Source organism: Petaurus breviceps, unplaced genomic scaffold (assembly GCF_028583685.1).
Source record: "Petaurus breviceps papuanus isolate PSGF00001 unplaced genomic scaffold, PetGlider_PUasm1.0 76, whole genome shotgun sequence".
Taxonomy (NCBI): Eukaryota; Metazoa; Chordata; class Mammalia; order Diprotodontia; family Petauridae; genus Petaurus; species Petaurus breviceps.
In genome coordinates this window covers 55145030-55165064 of record NW_027186473.1, presented here as the reverse complement: position 1 = coordinate 55165064, position 20035 = coordinate 55145030, and the positions used below count along the sequence as shown (strand labels likewise).

At 36.2% G+C, this 20035-nt stretch overlaps 1 protein-coding gene across 2 annotated transcripts in view; it reads left to right on the top strand.

Moving 5' to 3' along the window:
• Nucleotides 1-20035, top strand: part of LRBA (LPS responsive beige-like anchor protein) — a 737508-nt gene that overhangs the window by 204554 nt on the left and 512919 nt on the right. For both annotated transcript variants that reach the window (XM_069105500.1, XM_069105498.1), the window contains exon 22: nucleotides 3149-3213. In XM_069105500.1, coding sequence (XP_068961601.1) covers nucleotides 3149-3213 — 65 coding nt within the window. The remainder of the gene's footprint in view (nucleotides 1-3148; nucleotides 3214-20035) is intronic.

Genomic DNA, 20035 nt, shown 5'->3' with positions numbered 1-20035 from the left:
TAATAAGACAGTGTCTTATTATCGGGGAAACACGGTAGTGTTTGTTGGGTTTGAAGCTTTTAACTCTTTTTGTTTTTCAGCAGTACCTTTGGGAGAAAGATAACTAAGACCTTCATATTCACTTTTCATTTTGCACTGTTATCTGCTTCTATGTACCCTGCTGAAATAATTGACTTGATTATGAACAATGGTGACTATTAAGCTTTTCTATCAAGTATTAGAACTCACTTTAGGACACATTCAGCTGTGGTTTTTGAAATTGTTTAGAGTTATGTTTTCTTTGACAGTTATGTCTGAAGTGGAGAAAGTATGTTGAAGGACATCATGATAAATATGGTTGTCTTTTCATTTTAGGCAGCATCTATCTTCACCAATAACTCTGTAAAGATCTTTAGTGAATGCTGTTAAAAGTGATATTTTTTTCCTTTCAGAAATAGCTGGGTGGGTAGGGTATTATAAATAAAAATATTCCTTTTTTTTTAGAGGGGGAGGGCAGGGCAATTGGGATTAAGTGACTTTCCCAAGGTCACATGGCTAGTAAGTGTTAAGTGTCTGGAGTCTTCCTGACTGCAGGGCCGGTGCTCTATTCACTGTGCCACCTAGCTACCCCACAAAAATATTCTTAAATTTGTATTCTCCTCTCCTGAAAAAATGACATGAATGAAAAAAAAATTATTTCTGGCAGAGACCAAAGGTAAAATTTTGAAGTTGAATAACTTATTACATGATAACATATAGCACAAAACAAAAATATGGTTCCTGTAAAATTTTAATTTTTCATGTATAATCTGGTATTTTTATGTAGAAACTCTTTTAGGATTGTTAAATAATGTTTGGTTAATTAATAAAAATAGGAAACTGTATGCCAAATGGAATCAGATTGAGTTGATATAGTAAAAAACAAAATACTTGTCAAATGTAATGAACAAATCAAAACACTAAATTGTTTTATTTTAGTTAAACTGCTGTCTTCCTAAGTCTTACCACATTTCCAGAGGAGTGTGATGGGAGTTCAAATCTTTGTGGCTTTAACCAACAACAACATCCATTGGAGACTGTATTTCATTTGTTATCCACTAAAATGACTAAGGAACTTACACCACTTATTACTTTCCCTCTCACTTTCCCTCTATCACTTACCTAGGAATAAATATTTCATTCTCTCCTCTTCCATTTTCTCATTCCCATCCTAATCCCAAACTTTACTATGGTATAAACCCCATGAATTGAGACTTAGCTAAATGTCATAGCTCCTCAGGTGGCTAGCATGGTGCTTAATACACAAAAGCTTAATACGTGTTGATGGAATTGAATAACATTCCCAGATTTAAGTTTTTTTTTTTTTGAGGGGGAAAGACAAGATAGTTGGGAGTAAGGTACTTGCTCTAGGTTGCACAGCTAGTAAGTGTCAAATGTATGAGGCTGGATTTGAGCTCAAGTTCTCCTTCCTTACACCAGTGCCAGTGCTCTATTCACCAAGCCACCTAACTGCCCCACCAGATTTATGTTCTTAAAGCATTCCTTTCATTTTGTTTCTTCCTTACTCCATATCTTACAGTGGCTCCTTACTGCTGAAGTGTAAATATCTGTGCTTCATGTTTAAGTTTTTTATTTTACTATTTTTGAGGTAATAGTTTGTTTATTTGTAGCTTTATTGAATCTCTAACCCAGAGGTCACTGACCTCTTTTTGCAGATTTGGAGGTTTGTTTGTTTGATTGTGGGGGATGTGTGTGTGTGTGTATGTGTACATATACAAGCTTCTTATTTGGTGGTTGCAGTTGTAAGGGCATATCTTTATCACGTGAGGAGAAATATTTCAGAATGGGTAGGCCATGGTAATATCTGCTAGCTATGCTTCCCTTTATTTTGGTATTTCCCATAACTTTTCATGCAGGTACAATAACGAAAACCATCTTGGAGGTGTGCCAGCTATAGCTTTAAAATTCATTAATAGAACATCAAATGTAGTTCAATGACCCTTGGTGATAAACTGGATAATTTGGAAAAGGAACCCTTAATGACAGTGAATAATATATTCTTATAGGTCATAAATTTATCTCACTGAAATCATAATGAGAATGGATTGCAAGGAGAGACCATAAAATTTTCTTTCTCATATGCATTTATGTTTCTTATATTTTGGCTTTTCTATCATATATATTTTTAATCAGTAAGATGTTAGTTGCACCAGAGAAAGGTGAAATAACAATCAGGTCTTAGGTCTAGGAACTATAAATCACTCATTTATTACATTAAAGTTTGTTTTCCTCTTGAGAAAATGATTAACTTAATGTTTTCAGTCATATGATCACCACTATTAAGGGCAGCTGGTTGGTGGTGCAACATTAACACAGTAGATAGAGTCCCAGGCTTGGAGTCAGCAAGATATAGCTTCCCTAGTTCAAATCTGGTCTTAGACACTTACTAGCTGTGTGACCCTGAACAAGTCACTAACCCTGTGCCTTAGTTTCTCATCTGTAAAATGAGCTAGAGAAGTAAGCCACTACATTATCTCTGTTGTGAAAATCCCAAACTGGGTCAAAAAGACTTGGACATGACTGAAACTTTTGAACAACCAAATAATTTTTATCAGTTACTTTGATTTATTTTTGTATCCATTTGTCCATTCGTTAATTTAAAATGGAATTAAGTAACTGATAAAAGCATAATAAATGTTCCCAATATATCATACAATTCTATTTCTGATCATTGTCATCAGATTTTTAACTTGATTCATATACTTGAATCATATACTATGATTCATATAGTTTCAAATCATTTAAAAATAGTATTTATAACAGTTGCCTACATGTGTATTGGTAGAATATGACAATGGAATACCAATTGGGCATGACTAAAATACATTCAGCAAAGTCCTAGGAGCTTACAGGTTTTTTTTTTGAGGGCAGTTGGGGTTAAGTGACTTGCCCAAGGTCATATAGCTAGTTTTTGTGTTAAGTGTCTGAGGCCGGATTTGAACTCAGGTCCTCCAGACTCCAGGGCCAGTGCTCTATTCACTAGGTGACCTAGCTGTCCCAGGAGCTTACATTCTTATATAGATAAATAAAAATATAGAATTTGTGCAAAGTCATTTTTCAATTAAGTATCTTTTAAAGTAGAATTCTTTAACTATTTTCTCTTTTTCAGGAATGGCAAAACTCCATCCAGAAGAATGCAGGCCTTGCTTTTATTGAGCTTGTCAATGAAGGAAGGTAATTACTTTTTTCTATGTGCATTTTGTTTTTAACTTTTATTACATGTGCCATTGTTTCACCTTTTTATATTTTTTTTGGCTGATTTTGTTCTTTATTATTTTTGTAATTCAACAGAGTATTTGTGTAATGATGAGATGTTAACTTGAAGATAAGCTAATGAAGTAGTCAAGTAATATTATTGTTTACTAAATGAAATAAAATTATAGTTTGCAAAAGTTTCCTATCTGCAAATGCAGATATTTACATATAACTACTACCTATAAAATTCCCAAATTTTTGTTACTGTCATAGTGTAAATTTTAGAAATATTGCTTTGGAAAGTTATCCTTTCAAAAATTTACCTTCATTTTTAAACTAAAGTAAGGAAACAGGAGATTTTTTTATTATGACTGTCAAGGAAATGACAGAATATGTGATGGAAAGATCACCAGACTTAGATTGTAGTAATGATCTCTGCCACTAACTCATGAACTAATGTCAAGAATTAAGAAAAGAGAGGGAGCATTGTGTTTGACAGAGGCCTTAGTCAAGTCTTTTCCTCTTAGTGTTTCCTCATTTATAAAATGAAGGACATGGAGTACATGATATGTAAAGACCCTTTTTTAGCTACAAGTTCTGCAGTCCTACAAGCCAATATGATTTGAAATTAAAGTAATCCTATATTGAAATAAAAGCCAGAGGAAAAATAGAGATAATGAAATTTAAGGCAAAAAATAAAAACAAAAACGAGCAAGCCACCAAGGAACCAGAGGTTTCTTTATTTGTCAAATGAGAATTTCAAGAAGATAAAAGCTAAGATAATAAAATTCTATGTATATTTTGATAGTTTCTACGTTTTCCTTTTTTAAATGAAGGCCTAAGGGAACATTTTTTTACTATAAAAATATCAGTTACATACACATTCTTAGAACTAGGAAGCAAAAAAAAAACGAATGACCTAAAGGCTAGAAAAAAATTATGTTTAAAATGTAATATGTTTTTGGCATATGTATAAAAGCTGATGTTGAATAACTTTATTCCTCTGCTTAATAGAGACAATAGAATAAATTATGAGATAGAAGTTTTTTCTTTAATTTTTTTTTTTTTTGTGTTCTTTTAATTGTTTTCTTTTAGTTTCCTTGAGTTTCAAAATTTCCTCCCCCCCCCCCCCCCCCATGGCGGCATACAATCACATATAGTATCTGCAAATACTTTCATGTTAGGCATTAGTCAGGTTATAAAGAAGAATTTAACAGAGGGAATGAAGAATGGAAAAGAGGAAACAAAACCAAACAAGAAAACAAAAAAGAGCAGGTAGTTTGCTTAAATCTGGGTTCATTCTCAATTCTTTCTCTGGATGTAAACCTCTCTCTCCATCATGTTCTTTAATTTTCATTGTTACTCCCTAAATTTGCCACTAACTGAAATTATTGCTTCAGCAAAATATATAGGTTATAATTTTGATTTTTTTAAAAAGAAAATGCCTATCAATATTTTTGAAGTATGACACGGTTTTCTTAAACTGTTGCTTCAATTCATTGATTATGTAAACATTAGAGAATTAGTTTTGAAGGACCTCAAAGACTATCTAAATTCAACATTTGAAGTGTAAAATATGGTAGGTTGACTGGTGGGGTTGTCCATTTAAGAGAATTGTCTTTTGAGGGTTTTTGTTATCATAGAACTTTTCATAGTGATCAACACCAAAGTACCCTAACTACAAAAAAGATATCCCTGAGCTGAGTCTTGAATAAAACGTAATAGCCTAATAGACTGAGATGATAAGAGAATACATTGCAGGTATATAGGATAGTTTGTGCAGAAGTACAATGGCGGGAGAAGCAATGTGCTGTTAGACTGCTAGATTGTAAGTTCCTTGAAGACAGATTTATTTGTCTTTATCCTTAGATACATCTGCATAATTACAATAATTGAAACCATGGGAGCTATTGGGATCCCTAAGTAAGATAGTACAGAGAGAGAAGAAAAGGCCCAGAACAAGCAGTTGGGGAACCCAGTTGCTAGTGGGAGTGATCTGACTGAAGATCAGTAAAGAAAACTGATAAGGAGCAGTCAGGAGTATAGCAGAAGAAGCAAAAGAGAGTGGTATCATGAAAACTTAGGGAGGAGAGAATGCCTGAGAGGAGAAAGGGTGATCAGTAGGGTCCAGAGCTGCAGATAGGTAAAAAATGATGAGTATTGGTAAAGGGCAATTAGATTTGGTAATCAAGAGACCACTTTTAAGAGGTGTATTTTTTGTTTTTAAGTTTATTTTTAGTTTTCCACGTTCCCTTCCATAAATTTTAAATTTTGCCTCCTTTCCTCTTCTACTCCCTCTCCAAGATGGCATGTGATCTGATATAGACTCTACATATACATTCGTATTAAACATGTTTTCACATTAGTCATGTTGTATAGAAGAATTACAACAAATGGGAGAAACAATGAGAAGGAAACAACAGCAACAAAAAGAAAATAATCTGCTTTGCTTTGCATTCAGACTTCATAGTTCTTTCTCTGGATATGAAAAGCATTTTCCATCTTGAATCCTTTGTAATTTTTTTAGGTCCTTGAATTGCTGAGAATGGCTAAGACCATCAAAATCAGTCATCACACATGGTGGCTGATACTGTGTACTGTGTTTTCCTGGTTCTGCTCACTTCACTCACCATCAGTTCAATTAAATCATTCCAGGTTTTTCTGGTCATCATTTCTTATTTTACAGTAGTATTCCATTACACTCACATACCAACAACTTTTTCAGCAGTTTCCCAATTGATGGGCATCCTCTCAGTTTCCAGTTCTTTGGCCACTACTAAAAGAGCTGTTATAAATATATTTTTGTAAATGTGGTCCTTTTCCCATTTTTATGATCTCTTTGGGATATAGCCCTAGAAGTGGCATTGCTGGGTCAGAGGGTATGCACATTTTTATAACCCTTTGCTCATAGTTCCAAATTGCTTTCCAGAAAGATTGGAACAGCCCACAGCTCCAACAGCAATGAATTAGTGTTCTGACTTTCCCAATATTTTTAGTTTTCCTGTTTTACCATGTTAGCAATCTGATAGGTGTGATATGGTACTTCAGAGTTGTTTTTATTTGCATCTCTCTAATCAATAGTGATTTAGAGTATTTTTTTGTATGACTATAGATAGTTTTAATTTTTTTCCTTTGAAAACTACCTGTTCAATTCCTTTGACCATTTATCAGTTGGGGAATGACTTGTATTCTTGTAAATTTGACTCAGTTCTCTATTTATTTTAGAAATGAGACCTTTGTCATAGATACTAGTTGTAAAAATTCTTTCCCAACTTTCTGCTTCCCTCCTAATCTTGGATGCATTATCTTTGTGCAAAAACTTTTCAATTTAATGTAATTAAAATGATCTATTTTGCATTTCATAATGTTCTGTACCTCTTGTTTGGTCATCAATTCCTCCATTCTCCATAGATCTGACAGATAAACTATCCCTTGCTCCCCTAATTTATCTCTGAATCATGTACCCATTTGAACTTTATTTTGTCTGTGTCCAGTTTCTATCATGCTATTTTCCTAACAGTTTTTGTTAAATAGTTATCTCAAAAGCTGGGGTCTTTGGGTTTATCAAATAGTAGATTGCTCTAATCATTGATTCCTGTGTCTTGTGTACCTAAACTATTCCACTGATCTACCCTCTATTTCTTAGCCATTAGCAAGTGTTTTTGAAGTTTACTGCTTTATAATACAATTTAAGATCTGGTATGTGTAGGCCACCTTCCCTAGCATTTATTTTCCTTAATTCCCTTGATATTTTGGAACTTTTCTTCTTCCAGATGAATTTTTATATTTTTTTTTTGTTGCTCTATACAATAGTTTTTTGGTAGTTTGATTGATATGCCACTGAGTAAGTAAATTAATTTAGATAGAATTGTCATTTTTATTATATTATTTTCACCTATCCATGAGAAACCTATGTTTTTTTCAATTATTTAGATGTGATTTTATTTGTGTGAAAAGTGCTTTGTAATTGTGTTCATTCATATAGTTCCTGGTTTTGTTTTGGCAAGTAGATTCCCAAATATTTTATAATATCTACAGTAACTTTAAATGAAATTTCTCTTTCTACCTCTTGCTGTTGGGCTTTGTTAGTAATATAGAGAAATACTGATGATTTATGTGGGTTTATTTTATATCTTGCCGCTTTGCTAAAGTTGTTTATTATTTCAAGTAGTTATTTGATTCCCTAGGATTCTCTAAGTATGTCATCATATGGTCTGCAAAGAGTGATAATTTAATTTCTTCTTTGCCTATTCTAATTCCTTCAATTTCTTTTTCTTTTCTTATTGATAAAGCTAAAATTCCTTGCTCTGTATTGAATAATAGTGGTGATAATGGACATCCCTGTTTCACCCCCAATCTTATTGGAAGTGAATCTAGCTTACTGACATTACATATAATTCTTGCTGATGGTTTTAGGTAGATGATACTTATTTTAAGGAAGTTTATTCCTATGCTCTCTAGTGTTGTTAATAGGAATGGGTGTTGTATTTTTTCAAAAGCTTTTTCTCTATCGAGATAATCATATGGTTTTTGGTAGTTTTGTTGTTGATATGATCTGTTATAAGGATAGTTTTCCTAATATTGAACCAGTCCTGCATTTCTGTCATAAATCCTATGTGGTTAAGTGTATTATCTTCATGATAAGTAGTTGTAATCTTTTTGCTAATATTTTATTTAAAATTTTTGCATCTGTACTCGTTAGGGAAATTGGTCTATAATTTTCTTTCTCTGTTTTGACTCTTCCAGGTTTAGGTAACAGCATATTTGTATCATGAAAAGAATTTTCTAGGACTCCTTTTAAACAAGTTTTCCCAAACAGTCTTTTTAGTATTGAAATTAATTGTTCTTTAAATGTTTGATAGAATTCGCTTGTAAATCCATCTGTCCCTGGAGGTTGTTTCCTAGGGAGTTAGTTCATTGATGTCTTGTTCAATTTCTTTTTTCTGAGGTGGGGTTATTTAAGTATTTTACTTTGTCTTCTGTTAATCTGGCCCATTATATTTCATTAAGATTGCCAAATTTATGGGCATACACGTGGACAAAATAATTCCTAATTATTGTTTTAATTTCCTCTTAATTGGGAGTGAATTCAACCTTTTTCATTTTTGATACTAGTAATTAGGTTTCTTTTTTTAAATCAAATTAACCAAAGGTTTATCTATTTTCTTTTCATAAAACAAGCTCTTAGTTTCATTTATTAGTTCAATAGTTTTCTTAATTTCAGTTTCATTAATCTCTCCTTTCATTTTCAGTATTTCTAATCAGGTATTTAATTGAGCATTTTTAATTTGTACTTTTTCCAGCCTTTTCAGTTTATGACCAATTTATTGATCTCCTCTTTCTCTGTTTTATTCATATAAGCCTTCAGAAACATAAAATTCCCCCTAAGAACAAGCTTTCACTGTATCCAATAAAATTTGGTATGTTGTCTTATTATCATTTTCTTGAATGAAGTTATTGATTGTTCCTATGATATGATGTTTGACTCACCCATTCTTTAGGATTAGATTATTTAGTTTCCAATTAATTTTTAGTCTATCTTTCTATGGCCCTCTATTACATATTATTTTTATTGCATCATGATCTGAAAAGGATGCATTTACTATATCTGCCTTTCTGCACTGGATTGTGAGGTTTTTATGCCCTAGTACATGGTCAGTTTTTATGTATGTGCCATGTTTCGGTAGGAAAAAGGTATATTCCTTTCTATTCAGTTTTCTACAGAGGTCCACCATATCTACCTTTAATCAAGTTCTATTCATCTTCTTAACTTCTTTCTTGTTTATTTTGTGGTTAGATCTATCAAGTTCAGAGAGGGTGAGGTTGAGGTCCCCCACTAGTATAGTTTTGCTGTCTATTTCTTTCTGTAGCTTCCTTAGCTTCTCCTCTAAGAATCTGGATGCTATACTACTTGGTGCATATATGCTTAATAGTGATATTATTTCATTGTCTGTGGTGCCTTTCAGCAGTATATAGTTTCCTTCCTTATCTCTTTTGATTAGATCTATTTTTGCTTTCTCTTCTTCTGAGATTAGGATTGCTACCCCTGCTTTTTTTTTTTTTTACTTCAGTTGAAGCATAATACTCCTACTCCTGCCTTTTACCTTAACCCTGTGTGTATACCCCTGTTTCAAATGTGCTTCTTGTAAACAGCATATTATAGGATTATGGTTTTTAATCCATTCTGCTATCTACTTTTTTGTGGGAGAGTTCATCCCTTTAACATTCATAGTTATGATTATTATTTGTGTCTTTTTCCTCCATCCTGTTTTCACCTGTTCATGCTTTTATTTCTCCCTTCTCTCTTACCCTCCTCAAAAGTCATCTTTTTGGGCTTGAGAAACAGCACAAGCAACAGTTTGTCTCATGCGCACTCTTTGGGTATATTTTTCACACAAGAAATTTCTGGTTTAATTTCTTAAATAACAACCTGGATGCAGAAGTGAACATACACAGACCTCATCTTACAACAAAAGTCCAGGGTAACACCTTTGATCATGTTATCATGTTTTGTATGTGGCTACATATTGTACACATAGTTGCACGTTCTTTTCCCCAACACTTGTCTACCTCGAGACTTTTTTTCTTCTTTCCAAGGAGATTGAGCTCAACATTGATATGGTTGAAATCCCTAGGGAGGATTCCTCTGGACCTCTTCACAATAACTGTCTGACCCTTAAGAGAGATGTCAACATTTCGACGGTCTGGTTGCTTAGAATGGTCTTCATTCTGGTAACGAATGGGCCCTCTTCATTTAACTTTTGCATGTCCTTTTCCATTTGGCTAATTTTACTTTTTAATGAGTTGCATTCTTCGATGAATTTTTTTTTCCATTTTGTCAGTTTTTGTCCATTTTGTCCATTTTTAAAAGAATTGATCAGTTTTCCTTCTATCTAATTTGACTTTTAAAATCCTTCTTGAGCTCTTCTAAGTATGCTTTTTAGTCTTGGGACCAGTTCATATTCCCTTTTGAGGTTTTGGATTTCAGTATAGTGTCAGTGCTGTCCTCTTGTGACTTTGTATTTTGATCTTCCCTGTCCCCATAGTAATAATCTATGGTCTTTGCTCTTCTGAGATGCATTTTGCACATTGTGATTTCTTTTTTCCTGACTTTTAAAGTACATCTCTGTTTCTGGGGAACACGGGGCTTGTTCCACTCTTCTTGTAGTGGGGCTAGCGTCCTGGTTACTGGCTTTGTGTGCTGTGGCCTCTGGTTCTAATAGCTACAAGCTTTGTAATGTTATAGCTTACCTGGTGCTGAGCTAGAGCTGGTCGGTGAGTCCTGAGGCCAGGTAAGGTCTTTCTGGGTTTCCCCAGGGTTACACTGAAGCTCTTAGTGTGAGGTGCGGGTGACACATAGTCTGGCCACTGGTGGTCTTCTCCTCCCCTATGACTTTACTAGAGTGTGGGTAGGCTCAGCCAGTGGTGGATGCCATCTGTGCTAGTGTATACATACACACACACACACACATTCCCTTCAACTATCCTCATACTGAGAAAAGTCTCATGAGTTACAGTTATTGCTTTTCCATGTAGGAACATAAATAATGCAACTTTAATAAATTAATAATGATGTCTTTTTCAACTTTCTCATGCTTCTCTTGATTCTTGTATTTGAAAGTCAGATTTTCTGTTCATCTCTGGTCTTTTCGTCAAGAATGCTTGAAAGTCCTCCATTTCATTGAATGTCTATGTTTTCCCCTGAAGAATTATACTCAGTTTTGCTGGGTAGGTGATACTTGGTTTTAATCCTAGCTCCTTTGACCTCCGGAATGTCATATTCCAAGCCCTTCAGTGCCTTAATGTAGACTCTGCTAGATCTTGTGTTATCCTGATTATGTTTCCACAATTTTCAAATTGTTTCTTTCTGAGTACTTGGAATATTTTTTTTCATTTTTCAAATGCTTTATTAACTTCTGATTTACATCATTCATTTCCACCAGATTTTGAGTTACAAATTTTCTCCCCGTTTTTCCCCTACCCACTGCCCCAAAAGAGCAGTCCCACAGGATATCCCCTCCTCCAATCTGTTCTCTCCTATATCTTCGCCCATACCCCCTTCGACTTTTCCACTAGGACATGGTGGATCTCTATGCCCCAGTGCCTGTATATCTTATTTCCCAATTACATGTAAAATAGTATTAATAATAGTATATATATATATATTTTTTTTTCTAAACATCTGATTTTAAAACATTGAATTCCAGATTCATTCTGTTCCTCCCTTGTCACCTACCCTTACTGGGAAGATAAGGAGTTCAGTATAGCTTTTATATGTGTAGCTAATGCAAAACATTAACCTAGTAGATATATTGTAAAAGACTGACTATATTTTCCTCCCTCTTATCCCACCTCCCACTTGTTCTATTCTCTACTTTGATCCTGTCCCTTTTCAAAAGTGGGTGCTTCCATCATACCCCCTCTCATCTACTTCCCCGCTACTGAGCTGTAGGGTGAGATATCCCATTTAGTGTGTATTTCATTCCCTCCCTGAGCCAAATTAATGAGAATAAGGTTGACCCATTCACTTTTGCCTTTCTATTCTTCCCCTCCATTGTAACCATTTTCCCTTGCCTCTTCTATATGAGATAGTTTACCCCATTCTGTCTCTCTCCATCTCCTCTCATTATATTCCTCTCTCACCTCTTAATTTCACCTTTTAAGTATCACCCCTTCCTATTAAATTGGGCCTGTGCCCTCTATCTATGTATACCTGTAAACATATACACACATTCACATTATCTATTCATAAGCTTGTATGCCCTCAGAAATAGACATATTATATATATATATATATATATATATATATATATATATATATGTATATTCCCTTCAACTATTTTCCTACTGAGAAAAGTTTCATCAGTTACAATTCTCGTTTTTCCATGTAGGAATGTTAATAGTTCAACTTTGATAAGTTCCTTATGATTTCTTTTCCCTATTTACTTTCTTATGCTTCTCTTGCTTCTTGTATCTGAATGTCACATTTTCTGTTCAACTCTGGTTTTTTCAGCAAGAATGCTTGAAAGTGCTCTATTCCACTGAATGACTATATTATCCCCGGAAACATGATACTCAGTTTTGCTGGGTAGGTGATTCTTGGTTTTAATCCCAGCTAATTTGCCCTTCGGAATATCACATTCCAAGCCCTTCGATCCCTCAGTGTAGAAGCTGCCAGATCCTGAGCTATCCTGATTGTGTTTCTACAATATTGAAATTGTTTCTTCCTGGCTACTTGTAATATTCTCTCCTTGATATGGGAATTTCGGGACCTGGCTATAATATTCCTAGGAGTTTTCTTTCTGGAATCTTTTTCAGGATGTGATTGGTGGATTCTTTCAACCTCTGTTTTGCCTTCTGGTTCTAAAACATCAGGGCAGTTTTCCTTGAGAATTTCTTGGAAGATAATTTCTAGGTTGTTTCTTTGATCATGGCTTTCAGGTAGTCCAATAATTTTTAAATTATCTCTCCTGGTTCTGTTTTCCAGGTCAGTGGTGTTTCCCATGAGATATTTCACATTGTGTTCTATTCTTTCATTTGTTGGGATCTGTTTAGCAGCATCTTGATTTCTCATAAAGTCATTTGCTCCAATCTAATTCTGAAGGAATGAATTCTCCTCAGTGAGCTTTTGAGATTCTTTTTCCATCTCGCAAATTTGGCTTTTTTAGGTATACTTCTCCTCATTACTTTTTTAATCCTCTTTTGTCATTTGAGTTAGTCTATTTGTTTAAGGTTTTATTTTCCTTAGTCAGGCTATTGACTCTCATTTCGTAATTTTCCTGCATTGTTCTCATTTCTCTTCCCAACTTTTCCTCCACTTCTCTTTTCTGCTTCTTAAGGTCCTCTATGGCCTGTAACCAGCTTGTATTTTCCTTTGAAGCTTTTGGTGCAGGAGTTCTGACTTCACTGTCTTCCTTCTGTTCCATGCTTTGATGCTTTTTGTCCCCAAAATAGGAGTCTAATGTTGGATTGCTTTGCTTGTTTTGCTTCCTTTGCCTGGTCATGTTGCCACTCAATTACTTGACTTTTGGGCTTTTTGCCACAGTAGGACCCTGCCACCAGACAAGGGAGCTTCGTACCAAATGCTGGGGTTTTCTCTGCTTCTGTAGGTATTAGTTGGGTTCCCTCTCTGAAGCCTCCACCTGCTCTGGCAAGCTAGTCACACACCCTGGGACCTCCACCCTAGACCATAATCCAGCCCCAAGCAGATTAAAGCAAGAGTGATTACCCCTCAGACTGGTTCTTGGTCCCCCTACACTCTGCAGGCCAGGAGCTGAAACTGCCAAGTGGTGGCGGCTGTGCCACCGTGCTGTCACACTCCCAACTATTGGGTCCCAAAGTCCAGACAGCACTGACCTCTCACTTTGTCCTTCACATCAATATGTTGATGATTCTGGAAACAGCCACAGCTGCTAGTGATCTGGAGACCCTCTAGCCAGCCCTGGGGCTAAAACCTCAGCTCCTGTGGGGCTGGCTTGGCTCCCAGAGCACTGCGCTAGCTGATTCCTGCTGGCCTTCTGGGCTGTCCTTAGCGGGAGGTTAGCTTCTCTGTGTGATTTTGTGGGTTCAGTAGCTCCAAAGTTTGTTCAAAGTCACCTTTTACATAGATTGGAGGTTGTAATATTTTCTCCTGGATCTGAGAACTATGAAATTTGGCTACAGTATTCCTAGGAGTTTGCCTCTTGAGATATTTTTCAAGAGGCAGTCAGTGAATTCTTTCAATTTTTATTTTTCCTTCTGGTTCTATAATGTCAGGGCAATTTACTTGATAATTTATTGAAGGATGATGTCTAGGCTCCTTTTTTGATCATGGGGTAGTCCAATACTTTTAAAATTATCTCTCCTGGATCGATTTCCTGGTCCGTGGTTTTCCAGTGAGATATTTCACATTGCCTTGTATTTAATTTGTTTGCATCTGTTTTATAGTATCTTGATTTCTTATAAAGTTTTTAACTTCCATTTCCTCCAATCTAATTTTGAAGTAATTTTTCTCTTTAGTGAGTTTTTGAAATTCCTTTTCCATCTGGCCAGTTCAACTTTTTAAGGCATTCTGCTCCTCATTTACTTTTTGGACCTCTTTTTGCCATTTCACTTAGTCTATTTTTTAAGATGTTATTTTCTTCAGTCAGGCTTTTGACTTGTTTTTTGTGATTTTTCTTGCATCATTCTCATTTCTCTTCCCAGTTTTTCCTCTATTCCTCTTGCTTGATTTTCAAAATCCTTCTTGAGCTCCTCCATGGCCTGCTACTAGTTGATATTGTTTCTTGGAGGCTTTTGTTACAGGAATGTTGACTTTGTTGTCTTCTTCTTGTTTTATATTTTGATCCTCTTTGTCCCCCAAAAAGGATTCTGTTGTCTGATTGCACTTCCTCTGCTTGTTCATCTTGCTAGCCAATTATTTGACTTTTGAGTTCTTTGCTATGGTAGAACTCTGCTTCCAGTGTGGAGAGTGCCGTGTCCCAAATTTTTGGGGTTTTATGTAGCTGTTGTCAGAGCTACAAGGGGGTGCTCTCTCTACAACCACCTGAGGCACTGCCACTTTAGTGCTCCTTACCCCAGGACTGCTACCCAAGACTGTGATTCAGATAAAAGCAGTCAAATGAAGAGCAGTTCCCCTCTGAACAGTTGCTTGTGCATCCTACAATCTGTAGGCCTAGAACTTAGGAGGAAATCATTCAGCAGTAGCTGCAGTCACTGCCACCTCCGCCACCCCAGGGGCTAGGGCCTAATGGTGCTCTTTTCTCACAGAGTTCCCTACTTTTTTACTTTCTCTTTGGTGTTTATGGATTGAGAATCTGCAAACCGCCACAGCTGCCAGTGATTCACTCTCCTGAAGTCTGCTCTGGTGGGTTTGTGCCATTGGTCTGGCCCACCACTGGTCTGAGCTGACCCAGCTCATGTAGGTCTGTGCTCCATTCCCAGCTCGGTGTGGTAGATCCCTCCTGTCAGCCTGCCAGGTTGTCTTCAGTGGGAGATTTGTTTCTCCCTGTCATTTTGTGGGTTCTGTAACCCTCAAATTTGCAGAGAGTCATTTTTTACATGTATTGGAGGGGGTTGGAGTGAGAGGTTGAGCAAACTCCGCTTTTTACTCTGCCATCTTGGCTCCACCCCCCCAACAGGTGACTTTCAGACCCGCAGTCTGTCGGCTGATAGCCACAGGGGTAGCTCCTGCCAGCTGGCCCTGCCCAGGAATTTGCTTCTCTCTCACCCAGGTCAGACAGACCTTGCTTCTCTGCTGAGTGATCTTGGAATCACTACTCCTGGTGATAAAGATCAGTAGAAAAGAAGATAGAAGAGAAGGGGAGGGGCATCACAGCAAACTTCTCCTCTGGTTGTCTTCCTAAAAATGTAACAACTCTTGTGCAAACAGATTTCATGGTCTGTCACTTCACTGGGGTCTGCTCCAGCTTTGCTGTGGTCTGCGCTGGTGTAGCCTGTGGGTTAGACTTCATTCCTCTCCCAGCTCTGTGCAACAAATCCTTTCTGTTGACCTTCCAGGTTTTCTTGGGCTGGAAATCTGCCACATTCTGTCCCTTTGTGGATTCTGCTGCCCTAGAATTTGTTCAGATTCCCTTTTTAGAGGTATTTGAAGGAGTTTGTGGGAGAGCTCAGGTGAGCCCTTCTTTCACTCTGCCATCTTGACTCCACCCCCCAAGAAGTGTGGGGCAAGGGATTTCAATTGCTGTAGCACTGAGCTAAATCAGTAAGTGGTCTTAATAGGGAAAGGAGGATGATAGCTTGTTTAGTTATAATGACTTGTGAAGGAATTGAGGTGTGGGAATATTAAGTTCCAGTGTAAGCAGCAAAGAAGTTTAGGGTGTTTAAAACAGAGGAAAAGATGACATGTTAAAAGATTATGAACACATGAAGGAACTGCAAAGGAATTTGAACATGGAAGTAGGATATTTGTGAGTGATGTCAAGATCAAGGTTATTGTCATCTCTGTGAGTAGTTAAGATGGAATGGAATAGTAGATTATGGGAATTAATTATAATGAAGAATTGAGATGTTAAGTGTGGAATCAGTTAAAGACCATGAAATCTATTTGCACAAAAGTTGTTACATTTTTATGAAGCCAGTTAGAGTTGAAGTTTGCCATGTCCCCCCTCACCTTCTCTTCTCTCTTCTTTTTTAACTAATCACTTTTTATCTAACTTCCAGATTCTTGTATTGTCTCATTTTCATTTTTTCCTTCCTTCTCCATTGTCTTTCACTTGATGATTCCCTTTTATTTTCCTTTGTTCCTCTTAAAATGCATCATTTGCAAACAATACACACAACTCTGCTACTGTAAATTTTCCTTTTTCCTGAAGAAAATTTAGATGATTTGAAAATAATTTTGAATCACCCCTAGAGTCAGGAGGACCTGAATTCAAATGTGAGATCAGGCTCTTGTGAGCTGTGTGACCTTGAGCAAGTCACTTAAAATAAACCAACCCAACAACAGTAGGCAAAGATGCTAAAAAGTCTTATCACTTTCTGAATGTAATGTATTTATTTGAGTTATACATGATCTTGGTATGTTTGAGAACAATTATAGCCCTTTTTTATGAATACCTAGTGGACCATGATCATCTTTGTATACTAAATCCTCTATTTTGTTGAAGGGTATTCCGCTTATGAATGAACATTATCTATTTAACTGTGTGTTTTTTGACTAAATGGCATAAATCATCATTTAATTTTTCATGTGTTCAGGTATACTAAGAGGTGTAGAATAACACTGGTTGGAGAAATGGTTCTTTAAATCATTTAATCTTTTAGTAATGATCACAGAATAGAATGAAGTTAATCCATGTAGTAATTATGACATCCAAAGAAATAATTTTCAGTTATGTATTATCTTGTTACAGTTTAAAACATAATATAGCCTCTCTAATTATTTGAAAAATAACTGCATAATTTAAATCATTTTTCTTTAAAATCAGTCTTCCTTGTCAATCTAAACGTATTAACACTTGAAGTATTTTGTGGTTAAATGTCTTTATGGAAAAAATGAATGTTTTCCTAAAGTGGACAGGAATGTTTTAGCTACTGGACATAGTCCCAGGGGTAAGATGTGTAATGATAGGGTTTAGTTACAAACCATGTTGTTTTCTTATTATTTAGGCCTGACCTGCCCTGACCTCATTTCTATAGTGGCTGGTATAAATTTGCCCATTGATTAATGTTTGATTAGTGTAGATGACATGGGGATCTTCCATACATGCATGCAGCAAGGTCCATCTGGGCTTGATGGGTACCATTAGTACCTTTTTGCTCTGAGTTCAAACCTTTCTCCTCCACTTACTTGATGTTTTGCATCCCCCTTGGGCCCAAATTTCCTCTTCTGCTGGTGATTTGGTGTAGATTAAGGTCTTTTATCTGATCATGTTAATTAAGTATTTGGCCTTATGCAAGTCATTTAACTTCTCAGTGCCTCCGTTTTCATAAATGTAAGTTCAAGATATTGAACCAAGGTAGTCTGGAGTCTTTCCAGTTCTATAATTCTGTTAATCATCATGATCACAGAATGTCTTATTAAATATCATATAGGCACTGGTAATGACATCTGTGAGGATTAGAATACTAATGCAGTGGTAGCACAGTGCTTGATACATAGTTAATAAATGTTTTTTCATTCATTCTTCAAATCAGTGAAGACATCTGGGATCTGGAACATCATGGTATAGTAGAAACACTGGATTGCAAGAGGCCTAGCTCTGCTCCTTTGTGGGGATTTGGGTAAATCACTTTACTTTCTTGCACCTGAGTTTCCTCATATGTAAAATGAAAAGAGCTGTATTAAGTAATCTTTATAATCTTTCCAGTTAAAATTCTGTGTTCCTAAGTTGCTGAGTATAATAAAATGGAGGATAGGGAGTAATATTTGTAAAGACTACTCCGAAGTCTTCTAGCAAGATAGCAAAGCTGCAAATAGTGAAATAGATATCATGCTTCCAGGAAAAGGCACATCACTTTGGATATTGTACAAAAACAATTCACATCCAGCTCATTTTGGTGGATAACCTTAAGGCCTGATATGGAATATTTATGGGTGCTGACTTTGACCTATGGAGGTTACCAAACATTTACCTGCTGTGTAGTCAAGTTACCCCTGCAACTCCCAGAATCCTTTCCAAATTATTGTACTTTTATCTGTCAACTTCTGTTTTTCCTCCTGTTTCTGGTCATTGTCTGAATCCTGTGGCAATTCAACATCTTCTAGTATTCAATCAACCACTATCAAGAAACCTGCTTATAAAATTTTAAATGGAGAAGTAGAGATCATTGCTTTTCTATCAGACATGTCACTTGGGGGGTTTTTACAAGATGAGCGCAAACCTGGCTCATTTCAGTGAACACCTAAAGTGGAAGACAAGTGGTCTGTGATTGTTGCCTGTAGAAGTAGCCAAGCACACCTGTCTCCCCTGAGATTATCAAGTCACCACTTCCAGAATGCCTCCCCACAAGTTGCTGCCTCTTTTGTCAAGTTCTTTATTTGGCTTTCCTGTTGCTGGTCATTTCCTGGATCTTATGACAAATCAGCATCCTCTATTGGCTTATCACCAACACCATGAAATCTACTTATGAAAGAACTTGTTTGGTACTCATAATAATTATAAACTAATAAGGACTGAACTCTAGCCCTTGGTCCTGTTATTACTAGTAGGTAGAGAAATTACAGCACTTAACCTGATGCCATTTTCCTGTTTGCTGCAAGGTACATGAGGTGCCACTTCCCAATACCAGATGATTTCCTCCATGATCAACTCAGAGTCCAACCATAGCCTCACAAGGTTTAACAATGGCATGTAAAAAAATCTCTGTGTCCAGATTTGCCTTTCTGTCAAGTCTAGAGAAAGCAACTTTTCTTGCCTGACAGTCTCATAAATCAGTCTTCTTTCTGGAGGAATTTTTCAGGACACCACTGCCAATTTCACGTGAACAAGCATGTATCCAAAGAAGAAATATGAGAAGATACTACTACCCTACTCCTTTGCAAAGGTGGGAGGGCAGTGGATGTGAAACATTACATAAATGTGAAGATTTTTTCTGATTTATTTTATGATTTTTCTCTTTTCCCATTTTTTCCCTCTATAGTAAATATTATTTGTTTTGTGGGATGGCTCTCTCCAAGGTTGGGGCAAGAATATTGGAAGAAATTCTGATGATAGGGGAAGAAAAATCAATAAAATGTGCTTTTAAAAAGGCAAATAAAAAGAGGGTAGTACACTTAGAAGATCTAGGTACTAATGTTGGCTCTTCTACTAGTTAGCTGTGTTACTTTGGAAATGATCATAAACATTTGTTAAGTGCCAGGCACTTTGTTAAATAGTGGGAATACAAAAAGAGGAAAAAGATAGTTCCTGCCTTCAAGGCCCTCATCATCTAAAGGAGGAGACCTCCAATGTACAAATGAGAGAAGAAAGGCATTAGAATTAAGAGATATTAGGAAAAGTTTCCTGTTGAATATGAGCTTTTAGCCTGGACTTAAAGGAAGCCAGAAAAGCCAGTGAATGGAGATTAGGAAGGACAGCATTCCAGGCCTTAGGGATAGCCAGAGAAAGTACTAAAAATATTTTGACCATAGAGGAGCAAGGAGTCCAGTATCATTGGATCAAGGAGTACGTGGCAGGTAGTCAAGTGTAAGTAGAATAAAATAGTAGTAGGAGACTGGGTTACAGAGGCTTTTAATTACAAATATAGAATTCTGTTTTTGATCCTAGAAGCAATAGAAATCAACTGGAATTTAGCATATGTGTGTGTATGTCTGTGTGTGTGTGTGTGTGTGTGTGAGAGAGAGAGAGAGAGAGAGAGA